Source organism: Gopherus flavomarginatus, chromosome 1, assembly GCF_025201925.1.
Source record: "Gopherus flavomarginatus isolate rGopFla2 chromosome 1, rGopFla2.mat.asm, whole genome shotgun sequence".
NCBI lineage: Eukaryota > Metazoa > Chordata > Testudines > Testudinidae > Gopherus > Gopherus flavomarginatus.
The window spans coordinates 312,675,161-312,696,812 of NC_066617.1; the positions used below are offsets into that span (position 1 = coordinate 312,675,161).

Below are 21,652 nucleotides of genomic sequence, written 5' to 3' on the forward strand. Positions count from 1 at the left end.
ACACACACACACACACACACACACTAAACAAAAGTTGCAGATACACTCGGATTCTTTTTAATAATTGAGCTACAGATACTGTATTCTTGATTAGTAGTCATCTTTGGCTCTTTCACTACTTAAATCAGACTTTTTCCCGAAAACGGCCCTTGAGATAATTAAAAATAATTGGCTTTCCCTTATGGTCCACCTAAGTCAGAGTTTGGCAAACTTTAGCCTTCAGTTTGGCAATGGTCCAAGATACATCTGCCCAACCAATACTTTTAGCCAGCAGGAAATTGCTGGTTGATGGAAATTAGAGGTGACGGTTGGTGTAGTTTAGTAACCTGATTGTTTATCTACTAGTATTTAATTTTCATTTGAGTGCAACAATGAGCCTGCTACTAGCACTTTCCACTGTGATGGCAGCACTGCATCCGCTAGCAGTTGCTTCTGACCCTCTCCATGCTCCAGCCCTCTTACCTGCAACCTCCCATGCATGTGTGTTCCTGCACCCTGCTTCCTACCCTGTAAGGTCTGTGTGGCAGGTCAAGGGCAGCCTGTAGTGGAGATCAAAATTATAGGTTCAAAATCTACACGTGGAAACATTTCAAACTTTAATTTTTATAATAATTAAAACAAACTTTAATCATTTTGCATAAAGAGTTTGTTATCAGATTGGAAGTAACCACCTCCCTTGAACCTTGGGGAAATAAGGGATAGTAGGATTCCCTTTGAAGCCTGAAATGAGGCCCAGAAGCTTGCTTTTATGTGGTTGAGTGGGAAAGAATTTCAGGGCAGTCAGAAAGCAACTACAGTTCTGGTCTCTTTGCAGAGATTTGACCAGAGCTGGGCTGCTATCAAAAATCTACCACACAGATAGACACATGCTTTTAATTTTTGCTCTCAAAGCCAGATATTGTGTAATGATGGCCACATAATCAATCAATTAGTAAATCAATGGTTCTTTATCTGGTTCCTTTAAAATTAAATGTTAACCTTAAAATTGAGAGATTGTTGATTAGTTTGAAATCCTTCAAGAAATACACATATTTTATAGCTGTTAATTAATGATGATGAATCCAGTAACATTTATTGCTAAGCAAAAGGTTAGATAGAAGGCTTTATGCAGCTTCAACAACAGCAAGAAAAACTGTGCATTCAGCTAATGCTATTTAACTTGCTTAGGTGTTTGCATGTTCCTGGCAGCAATGGTTTAGTTTCTGCTTAGAAGTAGTTATAGTTTTTCAGGTGTCATTAGTTTACGTAAAACAGCTGTTTGCAATAGTCCTACTACTCTAGCAATTTATTTTAACTGAGTTTTAAATTTTACTAGGATTTTTCTATCTTCTTTGCATGCCGGCTGCTTTTCGGCAGAGCGCGTGCGCGCGCACACACACGCGCAAAATGGGATCTAAAACAATTAACAGTGACAGTGTCTTCCACTGGGTTTCCCTGTACATCCTACTTTATGTGTCTGCCTTTTAGCCTTTAGACGAGGGGTAGGCAACCTATGGCACGGGTGCTGAAGGCGGCACGCAAGCTGATTTTCAGTGGCACTCATACTGCCCGGGTCCTGGCCACCAGTTCGGGGGTTTCTGCATTTTAATTTAATTTTAAATGAAGCTTCTTAAACATTTTAAAAACCTTATTTCCTTACATACAACAATAGCTTAGTTATATATTATAGACATAGAAAGAGACCTTCTAAAAGCATTCAAATGTATTACTGGCATGCGAAACCTTAAATTAGAGTGAATAAATGAAGACTTGGCACACCACTTCTGAAAAGTTGCCGACCCCTGCTATAGACTCTTTAGGGCTGGGACAGTCTTTATGTGTGCATTGTACAATGCTGAATACACAGTCAAGGTTTTATAAATAATAACAACCTAACAAATTACTAGAAGTCCCTAGATATTCCGGTAACATTAGCAATTAATGATTTGACTCCCACAGGCAGTCTAAACCACAATATCCCCTGCTATGTCAGTTTTCCCTCTCCTGGTCTTATAATTATTATAATTTATTATGAGTTAAATGCTGGCAGTGTACTTAACTCAGGTTTAATGCTCCATTGAAGTGAATAGTGGTTTCCAAGGGGCTAGATTTTTCTGAATTTCTCCAGCAGTATATCTGGGTTCCTTGTGTGATACTGCAGTTTAATAGTTATTCTCAGTCCACTATTAGACTACATTGATACACACTGAAATCAGTATTTCACTGCTGCAGAAATTTCCAGTGATGCATTTAATAGCCTTATTGGTATACTCATCCTCAGTAAATTGCATGACTTAAAAATTGAGATACCGACTGGATCTGTTCTAATCTTGGGCACATGGCTCTCCCATGCTCCCAACCACTGGTCAGTGGTAGAGAAAAGACAGAACTTGGTTGTAACGATTACAAAAGGGGCTTTGTATTGAAACTGTGGGACACAGACAGACCCTGTAATTCTTTCAGACTTCTAGATCAATGGCAAACACACACAGCTTGTGCTGCTCAGTGTCTCTCTAGGTCCTGAAGTGGACTAAGAAGTCATGGAATGGCATCTGATCACACTATTTGGTTCATAGTTCATGTTCCATTCTCTTATAGTACCTTCCTCACCATTTCCTTGCATTGTTCTGTCCCCATTGTGGCTGTTTGAAGAAGCATGTACTTAAGCTAGTGACCAGCTTATTATGACGAGAGTGAAAATGGTCTAAGCCTGTGGATGGTTAGTTATTGTGGCAGAAGTCTCACCACAATATATTGTTTTGAGGAGAAAATATGATGAGAAGCAGGAGACTGAGTTTTGCTGCTGCACACCTGATGGTCCATGCTACCTACCTTGTTCACCACCAGTTACATAAGGGATAATGCTTGTAGTACAGATTAAACGGCCTTTGTATCCAGGCTACCTTTACCACAGTGACATGTCAAACATGAAAGAGTTAAGAGTGGCAGGAAAAAAACAATAGACTATCTCTACCTAAAGTTGTAGTGAGGCGACCTGGCTCCCAGCCGCCCCAGAGGACGAAGAGCCCAGCTGGAGGCCGGACTAGGCGGAGCTAAAGAGCTCTGAGCCCGCCCCGCAAAGGGTCAGGCACCGACATGAACTATAAAGGCGGACTCTCAGAGCTCAGTCAAGCTCCAGCAGCCGGAGCGAGCAGACGTCCCTCAGGGAGCTCGGGACTGGGAGACTCCTGCGACCCAGGGCAGCCGCCCATAGTGGCCCGAGCTCCCCCGCGCCTGCTACCTAGAAGAGCTACCGGAGCTCCCCTGCACCTGCTACCCGGAGGAGCTGCCGGAGCTACCCTGGGCCGACTTTCCGGAGGAGTTGCCAAACCTACCACCCAGCCCTGGCCGTGACGAACCCATGCACCTGGACCCTGTGAAGGACGACCCCAGGATCCAGGTAAGCCCCAAGAAGGAGACTGGAAGTAGCCCGGGGGCAGCCGACCCTAGTCTGGCTGCAGCACAAGCAGAGCCAATGTGAGTGTGTTGTGGCCAGGATCCCCACTAATATAGCAGCAGGCTGCCTGCCGCTGTTAGGGCCCCGGGCTGGGACGCAGAGGAGTGGGCGGGCTTGCGTCCCCCCTGCCACCCCACTCACAGGTGGCAGTCTCCCCCTCGCCCTGATGCTCAGGCCCAGGAGCCTGGGCTTCTTACCTTGCAGAGCTGTTTGCTCAGCCCCTGCCTGAGGGTCTGAGCCCTGAACTATTGTTTGTTGCCCCGCCCTGACCCAGGGCCTGGGCCTAATAAACTGCACTGTTTGCTCAGCCCCTGCCTGAGAGTCTGAGCCCTGCATTGTTGTTTGCAGCCCCGCCCTGACCCAGGGCCTGGGCTTAATAGACTGAACCGGCTGCTCAGCCCCTGCTTGAGGGTCTGAGCCTTGCATTGTTGTTTGTAGCCCTGCCCTGACCGAGGGCCTGGGCCTAATAGACTGAACTGGTTGCTCAGCCCCTGCCTGAGGGTCTGGGCCCTGAGCTGTCATTGTTGCCCCAGGTAGTGAGGCGGCCTGGCTCCTAGCCACCCCCAGAGAGGGGTGAACCCCAACAGCGGACACCTACACGAGTTCACATCAATGTGTTGTTATTTAGGTTGTGCATCATAATCTCTAGGCTCATCTATTTTGCTAAACTGCACAAACCAGTCAGGAACTGAAAAACTTCGTTGTCCTTGGAAAAAGCAAATGGGTACAATGTTTGCTGAAAGGACCTCCCCCATGACACACTAGTTCTACAAATGCATGCAAGGCAAGGCTAAGTGTTCAAGAAAGACAGCAGGTTCGGCACAAGTTTGGACACATTGAATGAAACGTAATCTTCTTTGGTGAGAGCTGTAATATTTACCCAACACACCTGCAGTATAAAGCTGCACAAAAACTTTTTGGGAGGTGTTTTTCCCCCCAACATAAAGTAAATCAGTCCTTGATCATGGAAGTGATTCCCAACTTGAAAGAACATTACGAGGCTCAGGTTAGATACAAATTCATAACAAGAGGTATTTTGCTGCTGCTGCAAAAAATGAAAATAAATAAATAAATAAATAAACCTTCTAATAACTGTGTAGTGGATGTGATTTAATTGCTCTTTAAAACTGAGTACTGTGAAAGTTACAGCTTTAAAGGGCTGTTACAGAAAAGCTTCTTGTGTTAGTGTAGAATCCAGTTCTGAGCCAAGAAGAACTGTCTATATGGAGGCAGAAGAGTTTGTTGGTCTTATTTCCACTGATGGTGCCAAAGAACTTTGTAAGGAGCAGCTGACGAGTATTTCTTAATTTGTCATAGGTAACTGGAAAGATGTTACAATAACTTTGGAAAAATAATGACTTTTATTAGCTGGTTTGTCTTGGGAATGTCTCATCATTAGACTAAAATCTTATCACAGATATCTCCCCTCGCCCTATGCAGTATATATAAAATGGAAATGGAACCAGCTACGCAGACCAGCAAACGAACAGGGAAAAGTTTAGATGAAGTATGAGTGTTTGACAGCTTGCAGTATTCATGCTAAATAGAGTAAAATCACTGATTTAATTCTATAACATAAATGTTAAGATTAACTTCCTAATTTTTAATGACTTAAAATTTAAAATGTGAGTGTAACGACGTATAGTTCTTTAAAGTGCATAAGAGAAGCTATGAAATTGCTCTATGCAGTTTTAAATTTACTTTAAAAATTCTGTGTTCTTGAAATTGTTACTTCATACAAAAGAGTCACTTCATACAGCTTTAATGACACTATTTTTAATTTCTAGGGCAATTAAAGTGCAATTACAAGGTACAGATGACAGAATTTATAAACCTCAAAAGAGTTTCTTGTGATTTTCTTTTTGTTCATTTATATTTCATGAGGCTTCTGCTCTGTAAAAATCCCAACTTCTCCTATTGTAGACATTCACATAATTGGTACATTTCTTTGTCCATAGAGTCTCACTTCACTATATACTATTGTATAGATCTACTGGTACAGTTTCAGGGTAGACTGTTCACCCGTTCTGCATTTCATACACTATATATAAAAAACTTTCTGTACTGGGGCCTCCACTCACTATTCCAACTCCAGCGAAGTCCGTTTTGGACTCTCCTATGTAACACACATCTTGCTATATCACACAGTATCGTCTTTCAGAGAGGGGAATAATTACTAGTACATGGCACAATACTATGACTGGATTTTGCCTTAAAACATGTTTATCTTAACTGATTACTGTGAATTATTGCACAAAGAAAATCTGGATGATTCTGGGGCTTACTGCAAACCAAAAGCAGTTATCAATTTTTGCCCAGACAATGGTGGTTCAGGCATTTTTTTGCTCTCCCTTTGTCCGTGGCTTTGAAGATTTGGCCTTAAGGATTTTTTATGATGTTTTGTAATGATTAGTATAGATGGCACTTCTCTCAATAGGTGATGTTGTATTTGTCTTAGTGCTAAGTTGCATGTATATTTTTGATGTTACATTCTTGTATATGATCATAAGTTTTAGTCCCTCCTGTGGTGCCGGAGTAGTTACAATAGTTAATGTCCCAATAAATCCTTTGATTTCTTTATACATGAATATTACAGTTTCTTTACCTCCATGTTGTCAAATTTAAAGACTCTGGAAAGAATTTCAATCAATATAATTTCTCTGTGCAGTTTTTAAAAGGGACAATACGCAGGATGGGATTTATTTTAAGTCAGTAAAACTACCTCTTAGTATAACTGAAAACTACTTACAATATTAAAATGAAAAATGTTTTATACTGCACACTCTTGTGGAGGGGGGAGATATTTGTGATAGGATTTTAGTCTAGTGGATGAGACATGCATATGTTCTTCTGGGCTGAAAGAAATCAACCACTTCTAAGCAAAGACATCTCTTAAGTGGAAAATGGGAAATAATTTATTTTCAAAGCAGATTTACGTGTGATCTTGATGTGCCTGTTTTACAGACCTCTCTCTCAAATTGGACACCCCATATTAGTGGATACTTTTGACATTAAACTCTGTCTCTTAATATATATGCTTACTCTATACAGAAACAGACACTATTTCAGTTAATAATTTTGACTTTCCCCAGGATCATTTATGAATTAAGTGGGCATTAATTCATCAGTAGCCAATTTTGGTGAGGTCTGCTACTATAGTAATGAATTTTATATTGGTATAATTATTATTGATTAATGGGCCCTGCACATTAGGGAGCTGGGGCACATGACTTACAAAGAGAAGCTAAGGGAACTGGGGTTATTTAGTCTGCAGAAGAGAAGAGTGAGGGAGGGATCTGATAGCAGCCTTCAACTACCTGAAGGGGGGTTCCAAAGATGATGGAAATGGGCTGTTCTCAGTGGTGGCAGATGACAGAACAAATAGCAATGGCTTCAAGTTGCAGTGGGGGAGGTCTAGGTTGGATATCAGGAAACACTATTTCACTAGGAGGGTGGTGAAGCACTGGAATGGGTTACCTAGGGAGGATGTGGAATCTCCAGCCTTACAGGTTTTTAAGGCCCAGCATGACAAAGCCCTGGCTAGGATGATTTAGTTGGTGTTGGTCCTGCTTTGAGCAGGGGATTGGACTAGATGGCCTCCTGAGGTCTCTTCCAACCCTCATATTCTATGATTCAGTACTGTAGGGGAGGGACAGGGCTGGGGGGGTCCTACCATGCGCCAGGCTTCAGCTGCTGGTCCTGGCTGGGCTGGGGAGCGATGAGACTTCCTCTTCCCCTGCAAGGGCCACTCCCGGGGCTGGGTCAGACCCACCTCTGGGAGCCTCCCCGGGCTGCAGGAAGCTCTGCCTCAGTGCTACCTTCAGAGCCCAGCTGGGTGAAGCTTCCTGCAGCCGGAGGAGGTTCTCAGAGGTGGGTCTGACCCATCCCTGGAGCAGCCTGTGCGGGGGAATAGGAAGTCCCAGCCCTTCCCAGCCCTATTGGGACTAGAAGCAGGAGCCTGATGCATAGTGGAAGCGCCCGGCTGCGGTGTCCGTCAGCCCTGCCCCTCCCTGGCTGTGGGCCCAGCGCTCAGGGGTTAAAAAAGCCTTGCGCTGGCTGGGAGTGGCAGACCATGACACCCCCTGACCTTGGGGCTTTGGGCAGTCGTCCACCTGTAAAGTCCAGCCCTGCCCCTCCCCCCAGTGATGACCCTCCCCATGCCTTCTTATCCTCACATCTGCACTGCTGCTGGTGGTGGCACTAACTTTAGAGCTGGGTGCAGAAGTAAGGGTGGCAGTCCTGCGACCCCCCCTCACCCCCCACCTATAATAGCTTTATGACCGCCCACAACCATCTTTTGGGTCAGAACCCCCATTGTTACAACACTCTGAAATTTCAGATGTAAACATCTTAAACTATGAGATTGACTATTTTAAAATCTCATGACTGTGAAATTCACTAAAATGGACCATAAATTTGGTAGGGCCCTAATCGTAATTCTTATACACATAGGGGGCTGAGTTTAGGTTGAATGGGCAGCTTTAATTCTGACTAACCAAACTCTTGAGTGTTCACTGTTCAACCTTAACAATGGTCTTTTAACATACCTTGTTTATGTAATTATATACAAATTTAGGAACTTTTAACAATATACTAAATTAATCAATGCTCTTAGATTATGCCCAGCTGCCCTTTAATGTGCCTTTAATTAGTTGGCTGAGTACTTGTAGGCATCATGGAAGTAGTAGTATTGAGAAAGGATCTGAAAAATAAGAGGGTAGATAATGCCCTGCTTGCATCTGCCAGTTCTTCAGGTTGGCTCTCTACTATGGGGTGCAGGATCTTGGGGTAAAGCTCCTGATCCAGATGCTTGTGTCAGCTCCACAGGTGGAATGAGGTGACAATGCTTCTCTGTCTGCTTCCATTCCCACCTGATCCAGTGTGTATAATACATCACTGACATGTGTGCCGCTGTTTAGCACTGCTCTATTCCTCAAAAAGAGCTGCTATGGTACTTGGCACAAAAATTTCAAAAGAGGAGTGGATTATGTAGCAAGGTCCAAGAAAAATTGTGAGCCTTTACATCAGCCCTTCCCTAGCTTTTGAGAGCTGAGTCTCTCCCTTACAGGAAAATAAAACCAATCACACTTCCCTTCAGCCCTGCCATATTGGCTAGGCAGCACAGAGGAAAGTTACAATACCGCCATTCCATGCCCCCTAGGCTGTTCCTTCCTGTAGCCATCTCCGCTCTCGGTGTTGGGGCCGACCCCTCTCAGTGAGGCAAATGGCCATAGGTCTGGGCTTTGGCCCCTTGTTGGGGCAATCAATAGTCATTTGGGCTCTGGCCCCGTGGGTGGGGCAGAGCCAGGAAACAGTTTCCCAGTCCCTGGTATAGGCCTTCTGGCTTAGGTTGAGTTGGCGGACACCTCAGGTGTGGGGTGGTAGTAGGGAGTAGGGAGACCCAGGCCCACCCTACTCCACCAGGTCCCAGCTCATGCCCCTAAAAGTGGTGGATGGTCCTGCCACTGGGTCTGCAGGAGCATAACAAAATGGCTGGAGCATGCTGCCTCACTTCCCAGCAGCACAACTGGAACAAGATCTGTTTTCCCTGGACTAATTCCCACCACTCTTGGTGAGAGAATGCTCCATCACTGTGGAGATCGGCTTTTTAATCTAGTGGCAAAGCAACACTTCCTCTGGTTGCTCCCTGGGCTCCTCAGTCTCCAGTGACCGAGGTGTGCATTCACTTCCAGCAGCCATGTGATGGTTCTGCAGGGGGCTTGGAGAGATGTCTGCTTCTTTCCCTGGTCCAGCCACATCTGAACTCCAGGACACTGCTCTTCTACTTCTGGCCGTGCCCTTGCACTTCCTGTAAGGGGAAGGGCGGGGTGGGTTTGGCTGTGCCCACCAGGGGGCATTAACTCCTTCAATACTGGAGGGAGGTCCTTTGGCCTTACTAGACTTCCGCTTTGGGAAATGCTCATCTACATTTTGCAGTAATCACAAATTTGAAGTCTCCAAAACTATGGAAAAGGAATTGGCAAAAGTTTTGAGAGAAATGTTTCAAAAGTTTTTTTCATCATTTTTCCCCAGCCCTATTTGGGATCCTTCTGGAGGAAAATTACTTTATAAATCTATGTGGCTACTGACTAGGGAGAGCTGAGAGTGCCTGAAGGCAGTGAACAGATGTGTAGGCTGAGGAAGGAAGGATAAGAGAAGAGACAAACTCAGCTAAGAGGATTTGGCCTTCATCAAACTTCACATGACTTAGATCACAATAGGAAGGCGAATCCTATAATAAAGAGGGCTAAGAACTGAGGAATGATATGAGTGAAACCTTAACATTTATTACTCTAATTTTTATTTTATGTACTGTTTTCAAAGTTCTGCTAAAAGGAGAGAAGGCTGGTTTTTAGCCCTTTTACAGGGGATTGTGTTTCTTAGGCTTAGATTCCAAAATTTTGCTCAAAAGAAGTGAACTAGATTAATTTTATTGAGCTTCTGTGGAGTTTTTCAGTGCAGGCTTTATTTATAGTACCACATATGCTAGCTGAATGTTATCAAACTGGGTTTCACCTAGACCACTGTAATATATTTCAAGAAGTGATAATGTCTAGTTTTTGACACCTATATTCAGATATCACCTCTATGCTCTAAAATAAATTGAATCATTTTCAGGGTTTAGACATTTAAGGTTTCTAGAATAAAAGGCCTGCCCCTGCAATAGCCACACATAACCTAATTATGCAGCCACTTTGGGTACTGTTTGAATTAAGAATTAAAGCCAGAATTAGAATCTGTTACAGTAAATAGATTCTATCTTAAACCAATTGCCCTTGGCACTTCATGGTCTAGAGAAATAAAGGTTGTTGGCTTAATGTTATTCTGCTGTTAAATATAAAAATTTAGGCTGAGAACATCAAGATTTTCAGTCAAGTAAGTCACATTTCCTGTCCCATATTGTTATGTAATACATTATGAGCTCAGTCCAAAGCTCACTGAAGTTAATGGAAAGACTGTAATTAACGTCAGTGTTGTTTGGATCAGACCCTAATAAAACTAGAGTTCACTGAGGTTCATATTTAAACAGGAAATCAGGAACAAAAATATTATATAATGGTGATAAAAACTTCCAGAATTTTATGACTGAAATGCTTGATTTCTCAACCTCATTGTTGAATTAGTTTTAATATTTAATTTCCTTGGCCAAGATTTTCATAAGTATCAAGTGATTTTGACTGCATTCATTTTTTGGGTGCCCAATTTGAGACACCTTAAAGGAATCTGGTTGCAGGTGCTCATCAGTTTCTGAAAATCTGCCCATGTCCCCTGCCCCTACACTCAAACTTTTTAAAATAGAAAAGAAAAAGGAACAAAAATCCAGAGTTATTCATCTTGCAGAGCTGATCAGCAAGTCAGGAAGCTCCTGGCACCTTCTCTTCCTTGGCTCGTACTATAGTGACCACTCTATTGAGTTCTCCAGGAAAAGAGGAGAGTTTGTGCCTCATTACACAACTTTTTGTTATAATTCCACACACTACAGTTCAATTCACAAATAGCTCAGGTTTTGTTTTATTAATAAAACACATCATTACACCACTCATCAACCAACACTGTAGCTTCCTAGCTGTCCCTCTTCAACAGCCCCTCATCTTGCCCTCCAATCTAGCCTGCACCTTCCTCTCCTAAGGAAAAACAGTGTCCAAGCTATTAAAAGAGGCAGAACTATAGAACTGACATAAAACAACAATACTACTCCTGATTTCAGGTTACAGCAAGTGGCAGAGAGACACCTTGGGCCTGATTCTCTCCCGTTACTCCTGCCACTCTGTACCATTCAGGTGATGCAAAGAGGTTGGAATCTGGCTTTAGCTGGCCTGCTGAGAATTTCCTTGGCATGATTAAGGTCTATGTTGGCATACAGCCAGCACGGCCAACTCCTACACCAGCTGCACCCCCAGCATAGAGGGCATGGCACCTGAGCTTTGTCAATTCTTATCTGATGTATGGTGCCTTGGGGCGCATAGTCAGCTGGCATAAATAAGAACAGCCACTAATTTATGCCAGAGCTGTTGGTCTAGTTTATCCTGGGGCAGGGGCCAGGGGCCAGAGTAACTTGACAATCAGGAAGCTGTAACCTGCTCTCTGATTGGCATGACCCCCATCTAACCTGTGCTGAGCAAAGGTCAGTGAAGGAGAGTATCAAGGCCTTTATCTCTTTCCTTTACCCATATACCCTACAGCTCATCCATAACAGAGATAACAAAAACTCTCCAAAGCAACAGAAGTCATGGCCTAACTGCAAGCCACAGGAATAGGGGTACAGCAGACTGACAAACAAAATGGGACCCAGAAGGCAGAGTCTCAGGGGACATGATAAATCCATTCTCTCCTGACAGAATCCCTTGAAGTTACATTATGCTGCATTTTTAGGTCTGCCTGTGCTAATTGTATCTGCGTGGAACTGCAAAGAGTTAAATAATGTATAGACTAAGTCCTATAAGTAGCACGGGGCACCTGGCAATTGGTAAATGATAAAGCATCTCTTTGTTCATAAGCCATTTCCTAACTTTGCTGCAGCAGATTTTTGCGGCAAGGGAGTGCTGGAGGAGGACAGAGTTACATTGCATTGACAATTGATTGACAGTTAGTTGTACTGAAGGGCTGAGACCATTAAGATTTCTTATGGGGCTGGCATTTTTCTTTGTCCCTTTTATGTGGCAATCTGCCATGGTGCACACTCACTCTACTTTGGATATGAGGGATAACCAGATGCCACGCTGCCGCTCCACTGCTTATTGTGCAGCTTCCTCCTTCCCTCTTTCCCAGAGCACATCACATTCAAGAGATATTCACCATCTCGGGGGTTTGAATCTTCTTCCTTCAGCTTGTTTCTCTATGCCTCATTTTAGCACAGTACTGACAAGGCAACTGAGCACCATTCTATTCCTCTCACTGCTCAGTCTGTTAACTGGATTTTTGTATGCATATATTTAATTTAACAGCTGTTATGATTAGGTACGATATGTAAATGAGATAGACAGGTTGCACCATATCATCCCACTAGACTTCCAGGATTACATCACAGGTTTTGTTATCAAAACATAACAGAGTTTTGATTCTAGAGAGACAAGATGGGTAAGGTAATATCTTTTGTTGAACCAATTTGTGTTGGAGAGAGAGACAAGCTTTTGAACTACACAGAGCTCTTCTTCAAGTCTGGGAAAGGTACTTGGAGCATCACAGCTAAATACAATGTGGAACAGATTGCTTTGCATAGGAAGTTAGCACATATTCTAAGGGACCGTTCAAGGTGCAGTGGCCTGTTAAAACCTCTGCAGTCATAGGACCAAAAAGGAAGGGTTAGTGGGTTACAGATTGTTGTAATAAGCTATAAATCCAGTGTTTCTGTTCAGTCCATGATTTTTAGTGTCTAGCAGAGTTATGAATTTAAGCTCCCAGGCTCATGTTTTGAAAATATTGTGCAGATTTCCTTTGAAGATGAGGCCTAATAAGTCAGATAGAGAGTGATTGCTTTGTGAGGGGTGATAGGTTGTTTTTGTCTTTAATCATTTTCTGATGTGACTTCATTCAAAAACAGAGTGATTGTCTGGTTTCACCCACATAGTTGTTATTGAAGGATTTGGTGCACTGGATGAGGTACACCACATGTTGTGATAGGTCTGTGTAGGATGCAATATTTACAAATATTTTCAAGACACTGTACAACCTTCAGATATCCACCCCAAATACATTGTCATCCCATTTCATCCTCACCCATAACAATTGTACATTCAATAAAAAACACATTGTCCAAACCATGGGAACAGCCATTGGTACTGGGATGGCTCCCCAATATGCTAACTTCTTCACCTTGAAGAAGAATTTTTGAACAAATGCACCATGAGGCCAGTGACATGCCGGGGATATATCAATTATATTTTCATTCTCTGGACAGGTGACTTAAACTCCCTCATAGATTTCCACCATAAGTTCAACAAACATCTACCACCCATTAAACTCTCTCTGGAACATTCCCACACTAGCATCAACTTCCTAGATACCATGATCAGTGTCATCACTGGAACCCTACAGACAGCCATATACAAGATCATGATACCTACCTGCACTGATCCAGTAACGACCCCAAACAGACTAAGAAATCTGTTATCTACAGCCAGGCACTCAGATCCCATAGAATATGCTTTGAGGAGGAAGTCTGGGATATACACCGTAACACACTCAAAAATGCCTTCTCCAAACAAAGACACTCCACCAGAGAAATAGATCACATCATGGAATGGGCCACTCAGATACCCTGAGAGAACCTGCTTCAATATAGAAATAAAATCCACTCCTATCCCACATCCCTAGTTGTCACTTACCATCCCATACTGGAACCCATATGGGTATCATAAAAAAACTACAACCCATACTCGATGGAGACACCATCCTGAAAGAAATTTTTCTTGAACCCCCTCTTCTGGACTGCAAACAACCCCCCAACCTCTCCAAACTCATCATCAGAAGCAAGCTCCCCACAGACCAGGACACACCTACTCAAAGCAGCACCAGACCTTGCCAGAACAACAAATGCAAAACTGCAGACCTATGTCAACTGCCGCAATGATCAACACCCCCATAACACACCTTTCAAGATCTACGGGTCCTACAAATGCCTATCATAACTTGTAGTGTACCTCATCCTAGTGCACTAAATGCCCCAATAACAATTATATGGGTGAAACCAGGCTATCACTATGCTCTCAGATGAACTCACACAGGAAAATGAAAAAGACAAAAACACCACATCGCTTGTGGGTGATCACTTTTCACAAAGCAATCACTATATATCTAATCTATCAGACCTCATCCTCAAAGGAACCCTGCACAACACTTTCAAAAGACGAGCCTGGGAGTTTAAATTCATAACTAAAAATTATGGACTGAACAGAAACACTGGATTTATGGCTTATTACAACAATCTGTAACCCATTAATTCCTCCCCCCCAGCATTTGGTCCTGTGACTGCAGAGGTTTTAACAGGCCACTCGATCTTGAAAGGTCCCTTAGAATATGTGCTACCTACCTGTGAAAAACAATCTGTTCCACCTTGTACTTAGCTGTGATGCTCCAAGTACCTTTCCCAGACTTGAAGAAAAGCCCTGTGTAGCTCAAAAGCTTGTCTCTCTCTCCAACAGAAGTTGGTCCAATAAAGATATCACCTTACCCATCTTGTCTTTCTAATATCCTGGGACCAACACAGCTACAACACTGCATAAAGCAAGATTCTGTCATTTTCAATCATGCCACACTTCATTGCTTTCTAATAAACATAGGCATCATGTTATACAGAGAATAAGGACCATGGTATTATTAGTACGCTATCATAACACAGAAAATGTGTGGATCAAATGTTCATTGGTGGGAGAAAAAACTCTAGATGGTTAAATGCTACTGAATTTTTTATTTGTATAATGCTTCCTATTACCACGATGGGTGTTTATAACTCTTGAAACGGCATGATAGAAAGTAAACAAACAAACAAAAAACCCTCCAAGGGTTTTGAAAGGGAACATAATCCCTTGTGTTTCAGGGCATAAACCAACCTCTAACTAATGGGGATTGAGAAGAAGCTTTCCGTGTGAGCAGTTTATTCCATAATTGCTTTCTTTGTGAAGCAACTAGTATTGGCCACTGTCAGTCAGAATACTGGACTAGATAGATCACTGGCCTGAACCAGGCTGGCAATTTTGTGATTAACATAGTTTAAACTATACACTTTTCTGTGCAGTCTGTACACAGGTGTAGGTGTATAGGTGACATCCAAGATCCAGGAGGAAATCCTTCTTACTGCTAGGCACAAAGGCCCAGATCCTGCTCACTCAGTATGCAATGGCAAGGCACTGGATCCATGTGTTTCGGGCCCTTGGTGGCCATGGAGGAGCAGATAGGCTTTGCCTCAAAAACAAACGAAAAACAAACCAAAAAAAAGCAACCCAGCTGTAAACAAGTCATAATGGTAAGGTGTCAGGAACAACTGAATTACAGCAAAATCAGATAGTTCTTTTTTCAGTCCTGATCATTTGCTCTTTCATGGTGTCAAGGTAGTAGGAGATATCAGTACTTGAAAACAAGCTCATCTATAGGAGAAACTTGAATACAATAGTTTTGACTTTGTTGTGTGTTCATTCACTGCAGAGTGCTGCTCAATATTTCTCCACTTGCCATTGTCACTGGTGATTTTTATCATATAATTACTATATTACACCATATCTAATATTATGGCAAACAAAATCTTGCAGCCTGAGATACAATTTTAATCTGTAATGTATGTATCAAGTCTCTCAAACCAGGAATCTATAATTATGTGTTGAAATGTTGCCTCACTTACCAACAGATATGGTCCAAACAGCAATTATTTTTGTGAAAGCCTTAGTTCTGGAGTTAAAGCGGCTGTGATGGATGGGATTTCGTATGGCAATATAGCGATCCAGAGAAATGGCACAGAGGTGCATGATGGAGGCAGTGGAGAAAAGCACATCCAAATAGATCCAGACAGCACAGAGTTTTGTAGGCAGAGGCCATGTATATCCTGCAAAGGAGAAAGTTAGCATCAGCTAAGCAGAGTATAAATAGATGGATGAATTTTACTATTGCTTATAACTTTACCAAACTTAACCTTTGGGGCTGATACGTTGTTGGCCTGCTTTCTGCCTCAGGCTGATTCTATATACACAGGCATTTCTGAGAAAGATGTTAGGGGAAAATAGGCACTTTTGTCAATGTAAACCCATTTCTCCAGTTTTCTCTGAAGAGCTCTAGCACCTGCAGTGTTTGGAGCAAATTTAGCAGGGGGACGGTCCTAGGAGCAGAGAAGTGCATTTTGTTTTTGCTGTGAAAATACATACCAATTAGACCAAGTTATAAGAAAATTACCACTTACTCATGCTCAGTAGATCTTATCAGAAGCCTGCTGCTAAAATCTCTGAAAGTTCCATTTGCACTAAGCATGCTCCAGTCCCACAGTGCTAACCACACTGAAGGTCCCAGGCAGAGAACTAGAGTGCCAGATGGGGATGATGTGGAAGCTACAGCAGCAGCTGCTGCTACCCCTTTGGCACAGGGCAGAGTTTCCTAAAGTGTGTGTGGCATTTGAAGGACTAGCTGGAAGTGTGTGGAATAGGGGCAGTGCAAGTTTCCGCATGGTATCCTGCTAACATGACAGGGTGGAAGGGGAATGTGATTGGTTTAATTTTTCTGAAGTGTATCTCAGTTTTCAGTCTGAGAAATACTGGTCAAAGAGCATAAAGTGAGCGGAAGCTGAAGGGAGTACAGCTCTCCCTTCCACTAAAACCATAGGAAGAACTCCTCTGCTCTCCCTCTTTCTTGGCTGGAGCAGTGAGAGCTCCCCTTCCTGTTTCAATGTGCTCTGCCCACCAGGGAAGGTGTGCTGAGTTCTAGGGGGAGACAGTGAGTTCTAGTCTCAGCTCTTCCACTGTACACTTCATGGTCCTTATTATTAAGCAAGGCCTTCCCCAACCTGAGGAGGCAGGCAGTATCATTCCTCCATATTACAGATGGGATAACTGAGAAGTACCACAAGGTCTTTTGTGACAGTGTTGGGAATAGAACCAAGACACCAGATTCTATGCTGTGCTTCTCAGTAAGTGTTGTACAGAGAAATGACGAGGAAAGTTAGTTTCAAATCACCTTTGTACTGCCCAGAGTCTGGGCTATTCTAAGAGCTGGGTCCATCCCCAGCATAAATTAGGGGTCCCATAGACTACTCTAATTTACAGCCCATGGGATTCCTCAGAGCTCAGAACTGCTGCAGCACAGAGCTTTGCCTCCTTCCACTGGCATGTCCCTATGCGGAGGGCTGCAAGAATGTGAAGTGTAGGGCCAGGGGCCCGGCACTGGAGGAATTTCCCAAGTGGCCACTCTATATCCTTTACAGCCCCTATATACCATACTGAGGACCAGAATTTGCCTATATGGTAGACTCAAGTTTCAGCCACAATGCTTTTCTGAAGGGATGTGCCAAACTTATGTGTTTGGCTGTGCACATTCCCCTTCAGAGCCAGGAATATAACCCCAGGTTCTGGATTCCCAGTATTCCCTGCTGTCCAGTAAACAGTTATAACATTGGTGAAACATGTGTCACAGTCTTCTCTAGTGGCTGGTCCTCATAAAGAGTAACATCCTCCTCCTCCTACTACCAGTTACTCCTTCAGCAGAAGCAGTAGAGATCTGTGCAGTGAATTGAAAGGTCCTGGGCTCCAACTCTGCTAATGATACATGTAGAGGAACAAGTTTCCACATGAAGGAATATCCCTTTGTCTTGTGTTCATGGCACTGGACTGCTATGTAGGAGAGCTGCGTTCTGCTCGTGCTTCTGCTACAGACTTCCCAAGGGATGTTAGACAAAATGTTATTGTAATGACTACACACAAGGAGGTTGAGTTAAAGCTGCCTGGGCAGAATTTATTTTTGTCACTTCTTATCTTTTTAATCTTTGACTTTGCAATCTTAGCAGTCTTTTTTAATGGATTTTTTTGGTACGTATTTTTAGAAAATCAGAGAAGGGCCATTTTTTTTATGATGGTAGTTGTATAGCACAAATACAAAAGGGACTCAATCTCTGTTTGAGTCCTGGCCAGTATTGAAATACAAATAATATTGTATGTATATTAATACACACCCACATACACACTTCAAATTGAGGCCCAAGCCACATTCAGATCTGCATTTCAACCATTTCTCCAACACTCTAAAGTTTAGAGTGTTCCTATCCAGGCTTCTGATCTGGGGTGCTAGTAATTTATACGTAGAGGGGGAATTCAGACCTAAGGGATAATTTCTGTTCCCACTTAAACCAATGGCCAAACTCTTCGTGACTTAATCTGGAATTAGATGGGACTCTAAAAGTCTGAAATAGTGCTGAGCAACTCTCCAGGTGCTGAGTGCCCTGATGATGAGAGTTTAAGGTTCTGGCTCCTTATAGGATTGAGCTCATAAAGCCAGATTATCAAAGGTATTTAGGTGCCCAACTCCTATTGATTTTGAGGATCTGGGCCATAATGACTTCTGGTTTGAGTTCAGTGCAAATAGCACCAGAAACGCTTTGGTGTCTGGGATAATATGTTCACAGGTTATTGGGAGTCTGGAAACTGGCTGATTCCTGGCCTTTTGCCTCTGGTAGTTGGGGTGAAGTTCTTAGTTCTGGTGGGGGAGGGAGATTCTCTAGAATAAACAGTTTCCTGGTCACTGTGATGCTGATAATGTATCATGCTGATGCTGCATTTCTAGGAAAGCTCATGCCAGAATGATGGAGTGATTTTTCAAAGGCATGTATCCTGGAAAGGGATCTTTCCTCTGGCAAAAGACATCACACTGAAAAGGAGAAAAAAGAGAGGAAAAAATAGAGAAGAAGCAAAGCGAGAGTCCTGCCTCTGGCAAATGGAGGGGATGGAGTTTTTCCCCTTTGCAGTGATCATGCAGCTGCCCTCCTATTGCTGTGTGTGTATTAAGGGTGCATTTGACCATGTAAATATTGCAATTAAAATAAATGAATGGTCACAATTTAATATGGATTTCTGAGCAGAGGCAGGGATTAGCTTCCTCAGTGGCAGGCACTGGCCAGCAGGAGTCTCTGTTGCATGTGTCAGTGAACCATCCAGGGCCTGAGTCTCACTTATCTCACAAATCAAGCAATTACTGCTTCTCTGGCACTATTTTTCATTTGCTTCCCCACTACCAAAGGTAATGATACTACTGATACAATCAGTCACGGACCCATGCCAATTCCAAACCTAATTTGATAATACTATTTAGGGTCGTTTGTCTAGATCACAGGGAAAGTGAAAGAGGGAGATTTGGAAATAAACTCTTATATTGCTGTTTCCTAATAAAATCTTCCTAAAGTTACAGTTTAGTGGCTGATGATTTAGCTTATTGAAACAAGCCTAGAAGCTATTTCATCTCATGACTCTTCTCTTCTTGTATAGAGTATTTTTCTAAGTTTTGAAGGAAAATTACACAAAAATAGGAACATATTTTTATTTAACACTTAGGCTGCTGCTTTTTAACCTTCTCTGCTGTGTAACAGAGGCTGCTGAGGATTTTGGTCAAAATGACAAACTTCCGTTACCAATCTCAATAAACTGTGTCACAGTTCAATTTACACTTTCACATTATTCATTAGAATAGATAGAAAAGATCTTGATGTTTGATTATTTATTTGTAAATATTACTAACAATTGGGCACAACTAAGTCTGTCTACTTTTTAGCCTCCTTCAAAGCACTTATTCCAACATTTCGTGGTAGCTAATGAAATTTAAAGGTAGACATGTAAATAAGGATCTCAATGGAAAGATAAATATTTAGAATTGCAATGCTTGATTAAAAAGTGAAATGAAATAAAATAAAAAATAGAGGCAGGCTATTTTAACTCTGAGGTCACCAAGTCATTAATGCTTCTGTGCCTATTTGCAGAGCAAAGTAATTGTCAGGACATTACTTATTTGTTAGTAACACTGAAAATTATGTGTCAAAGATAAAACTGATACAACAAAAGGACACAATATCTGATAGAAATTACAAGACAATTCTATCAGAATCAAACTGGCAAAGTGGCAAATTGATATTTTGGACTGTGTTTAAAATGTCCATACTTAGAAGTTAAAACTAAATACACGGGTAAATATTGCATCTGTTCTTTACATACATTTACCCCTTATAGTTATTTTTCATCTTGCACAGGGAGGTGGCAAGAATATACCTTAAAACTAGCTTGTATTTACATTTTCCTTATCAAGCTGAAATAATAACAGTGTGTGCATGCAATTTGTATAAAGCTACTCAATGCATGCAATAGGTTAGACAAGTGATACTCACCATACAGTATGGTTAACATTGACACAGGCATGACAAGGAAACCCAAGAGCATATCAGCTATTGCAAGTGACATTAGAAAATAATTAGTGGCATTCTGTAGCTTTTTCTCCAGTGACACGGCCATGATAACAAGAATATTTCCAGCAATGGTTAGAACAATCACTATAACGGTCAGCAGAGCTGGCCAGTTTTTCTCTGGAAAATGAAATAGTGATGAATAACACGGCGGAGTCAGGCTACCTTCACATGAAAGATTAGTTAGGTTTTCAGAGTCCATGGTCAAGTTAAACAGATGAGATGCGTTAACCTCTCCAGGCACAAAAACATTTTTGTAGAGTCTTCTCTCATGATTTAATTGGATTAAGGAGTTTGCAGTTGGGTTCTCCTCGTCACAAAGAATATCCATTGCTAAATCTGAAACCGGGGAGGATGTACAGTGAAAAAACAAAGTTATAACCCTTTGTCACCATCAGGCTTTATATTCCTCTGTTGTTCAAAGCTGATGCTGGTGGAAAGAAGAGATTCTTATTTTGTTGATTGTTTTTTCATCATTAATATGACTGAGAAAACCGATGGAGTTATTCTGGTTGCTCAAATACTTTTGTTTTCAGTTTCATGTAGTCCAATATCAGCATCTGTTAAAAATCCAGTTGAAAAGCAAAACTAACTTACAGGGTAGAAAATGTGGACTCGAGGCTTCAGAGAGCAAAAACATTGGCCAAAAAACTTTTGCAACCACCAGGACTCCCTTCTGTAGCTACATCCTAATTGCTATTGGTAACTGTAATCACACAGTTTTAAACACAGCAGTATGAAAATAGCTTGCCATACAAAATAGCAGAGCTCTCTGTGCTCTGCATTAAGAAAGTTGATTAAAGATTCCATTCAGCATCTTACTCTCACAATAATTAGATATGCTCTTATTTATAGTTCATCTTCAATATTATGGCTGATAGTCTCTGTCTTTTGTCATATTACAATATCATTTTAAGTCTCATACCAAAATTACAAGTAATGTTCCATATTGATTTTAATATGTAATTGTAATGATTACTTTTTAGTCCAGCGTGGCTTCAAAATAGAAATAAAATGACTTAAGTACTACAAGTATAAAAAAAAATACAAGATAAGGTAAGACTTACATTGTACTTCAGAGCCCACACTCAAAGTGCATTAGTCACTTTATACCCTGCTTTATTGTATCCTTCACTGTGTTCTCCACTTTTGTGTCCTTTCTCTTCAGTCTGTACAAAAATGATTGTATTTGATTGTATGTTTTGTTGACTTCTACACTATACATTAGAATGAAGCCAGTTCCTGTGCTGCCAGTCTTGTTCTTTTCTTCTGAGAGATGGGCAGCTTGCTGTCTCTTTCCT

General features: G+C 42.0%; 1 protein-coding gene across 1 annotated transcript in view; it reads right to left on the minus strand.

The window, feature by feature from the left end:
- Window positions 1-21,352, minus strand: part of HTR2A (5-hydroxytryptamine receptor 2A) — a 41,138-nt gene extending 19,786 nt beyond the window's left edge. Inside the window, exons 1-2 of the mRNA XM_050949505.1 lie at window positions 20,277-21,352; window positions 15,771-15,971 (exon numbers count right to left, since the gene is read on the minus strand). Coding sequence (XP_050805462.1) covers window positions 15,771-15,971; window positions 20,277-20,682 — 607 coding nt within the window. The 5' untranslated portion in view covers window positions 20,683-21,352. The remainder of the gene's footprint in view (window positions 1-15,770; window positions 15,972-20,276) is intronic.
- Window positions 21,353-21,652: the final 300 nt, after the last annotated feature.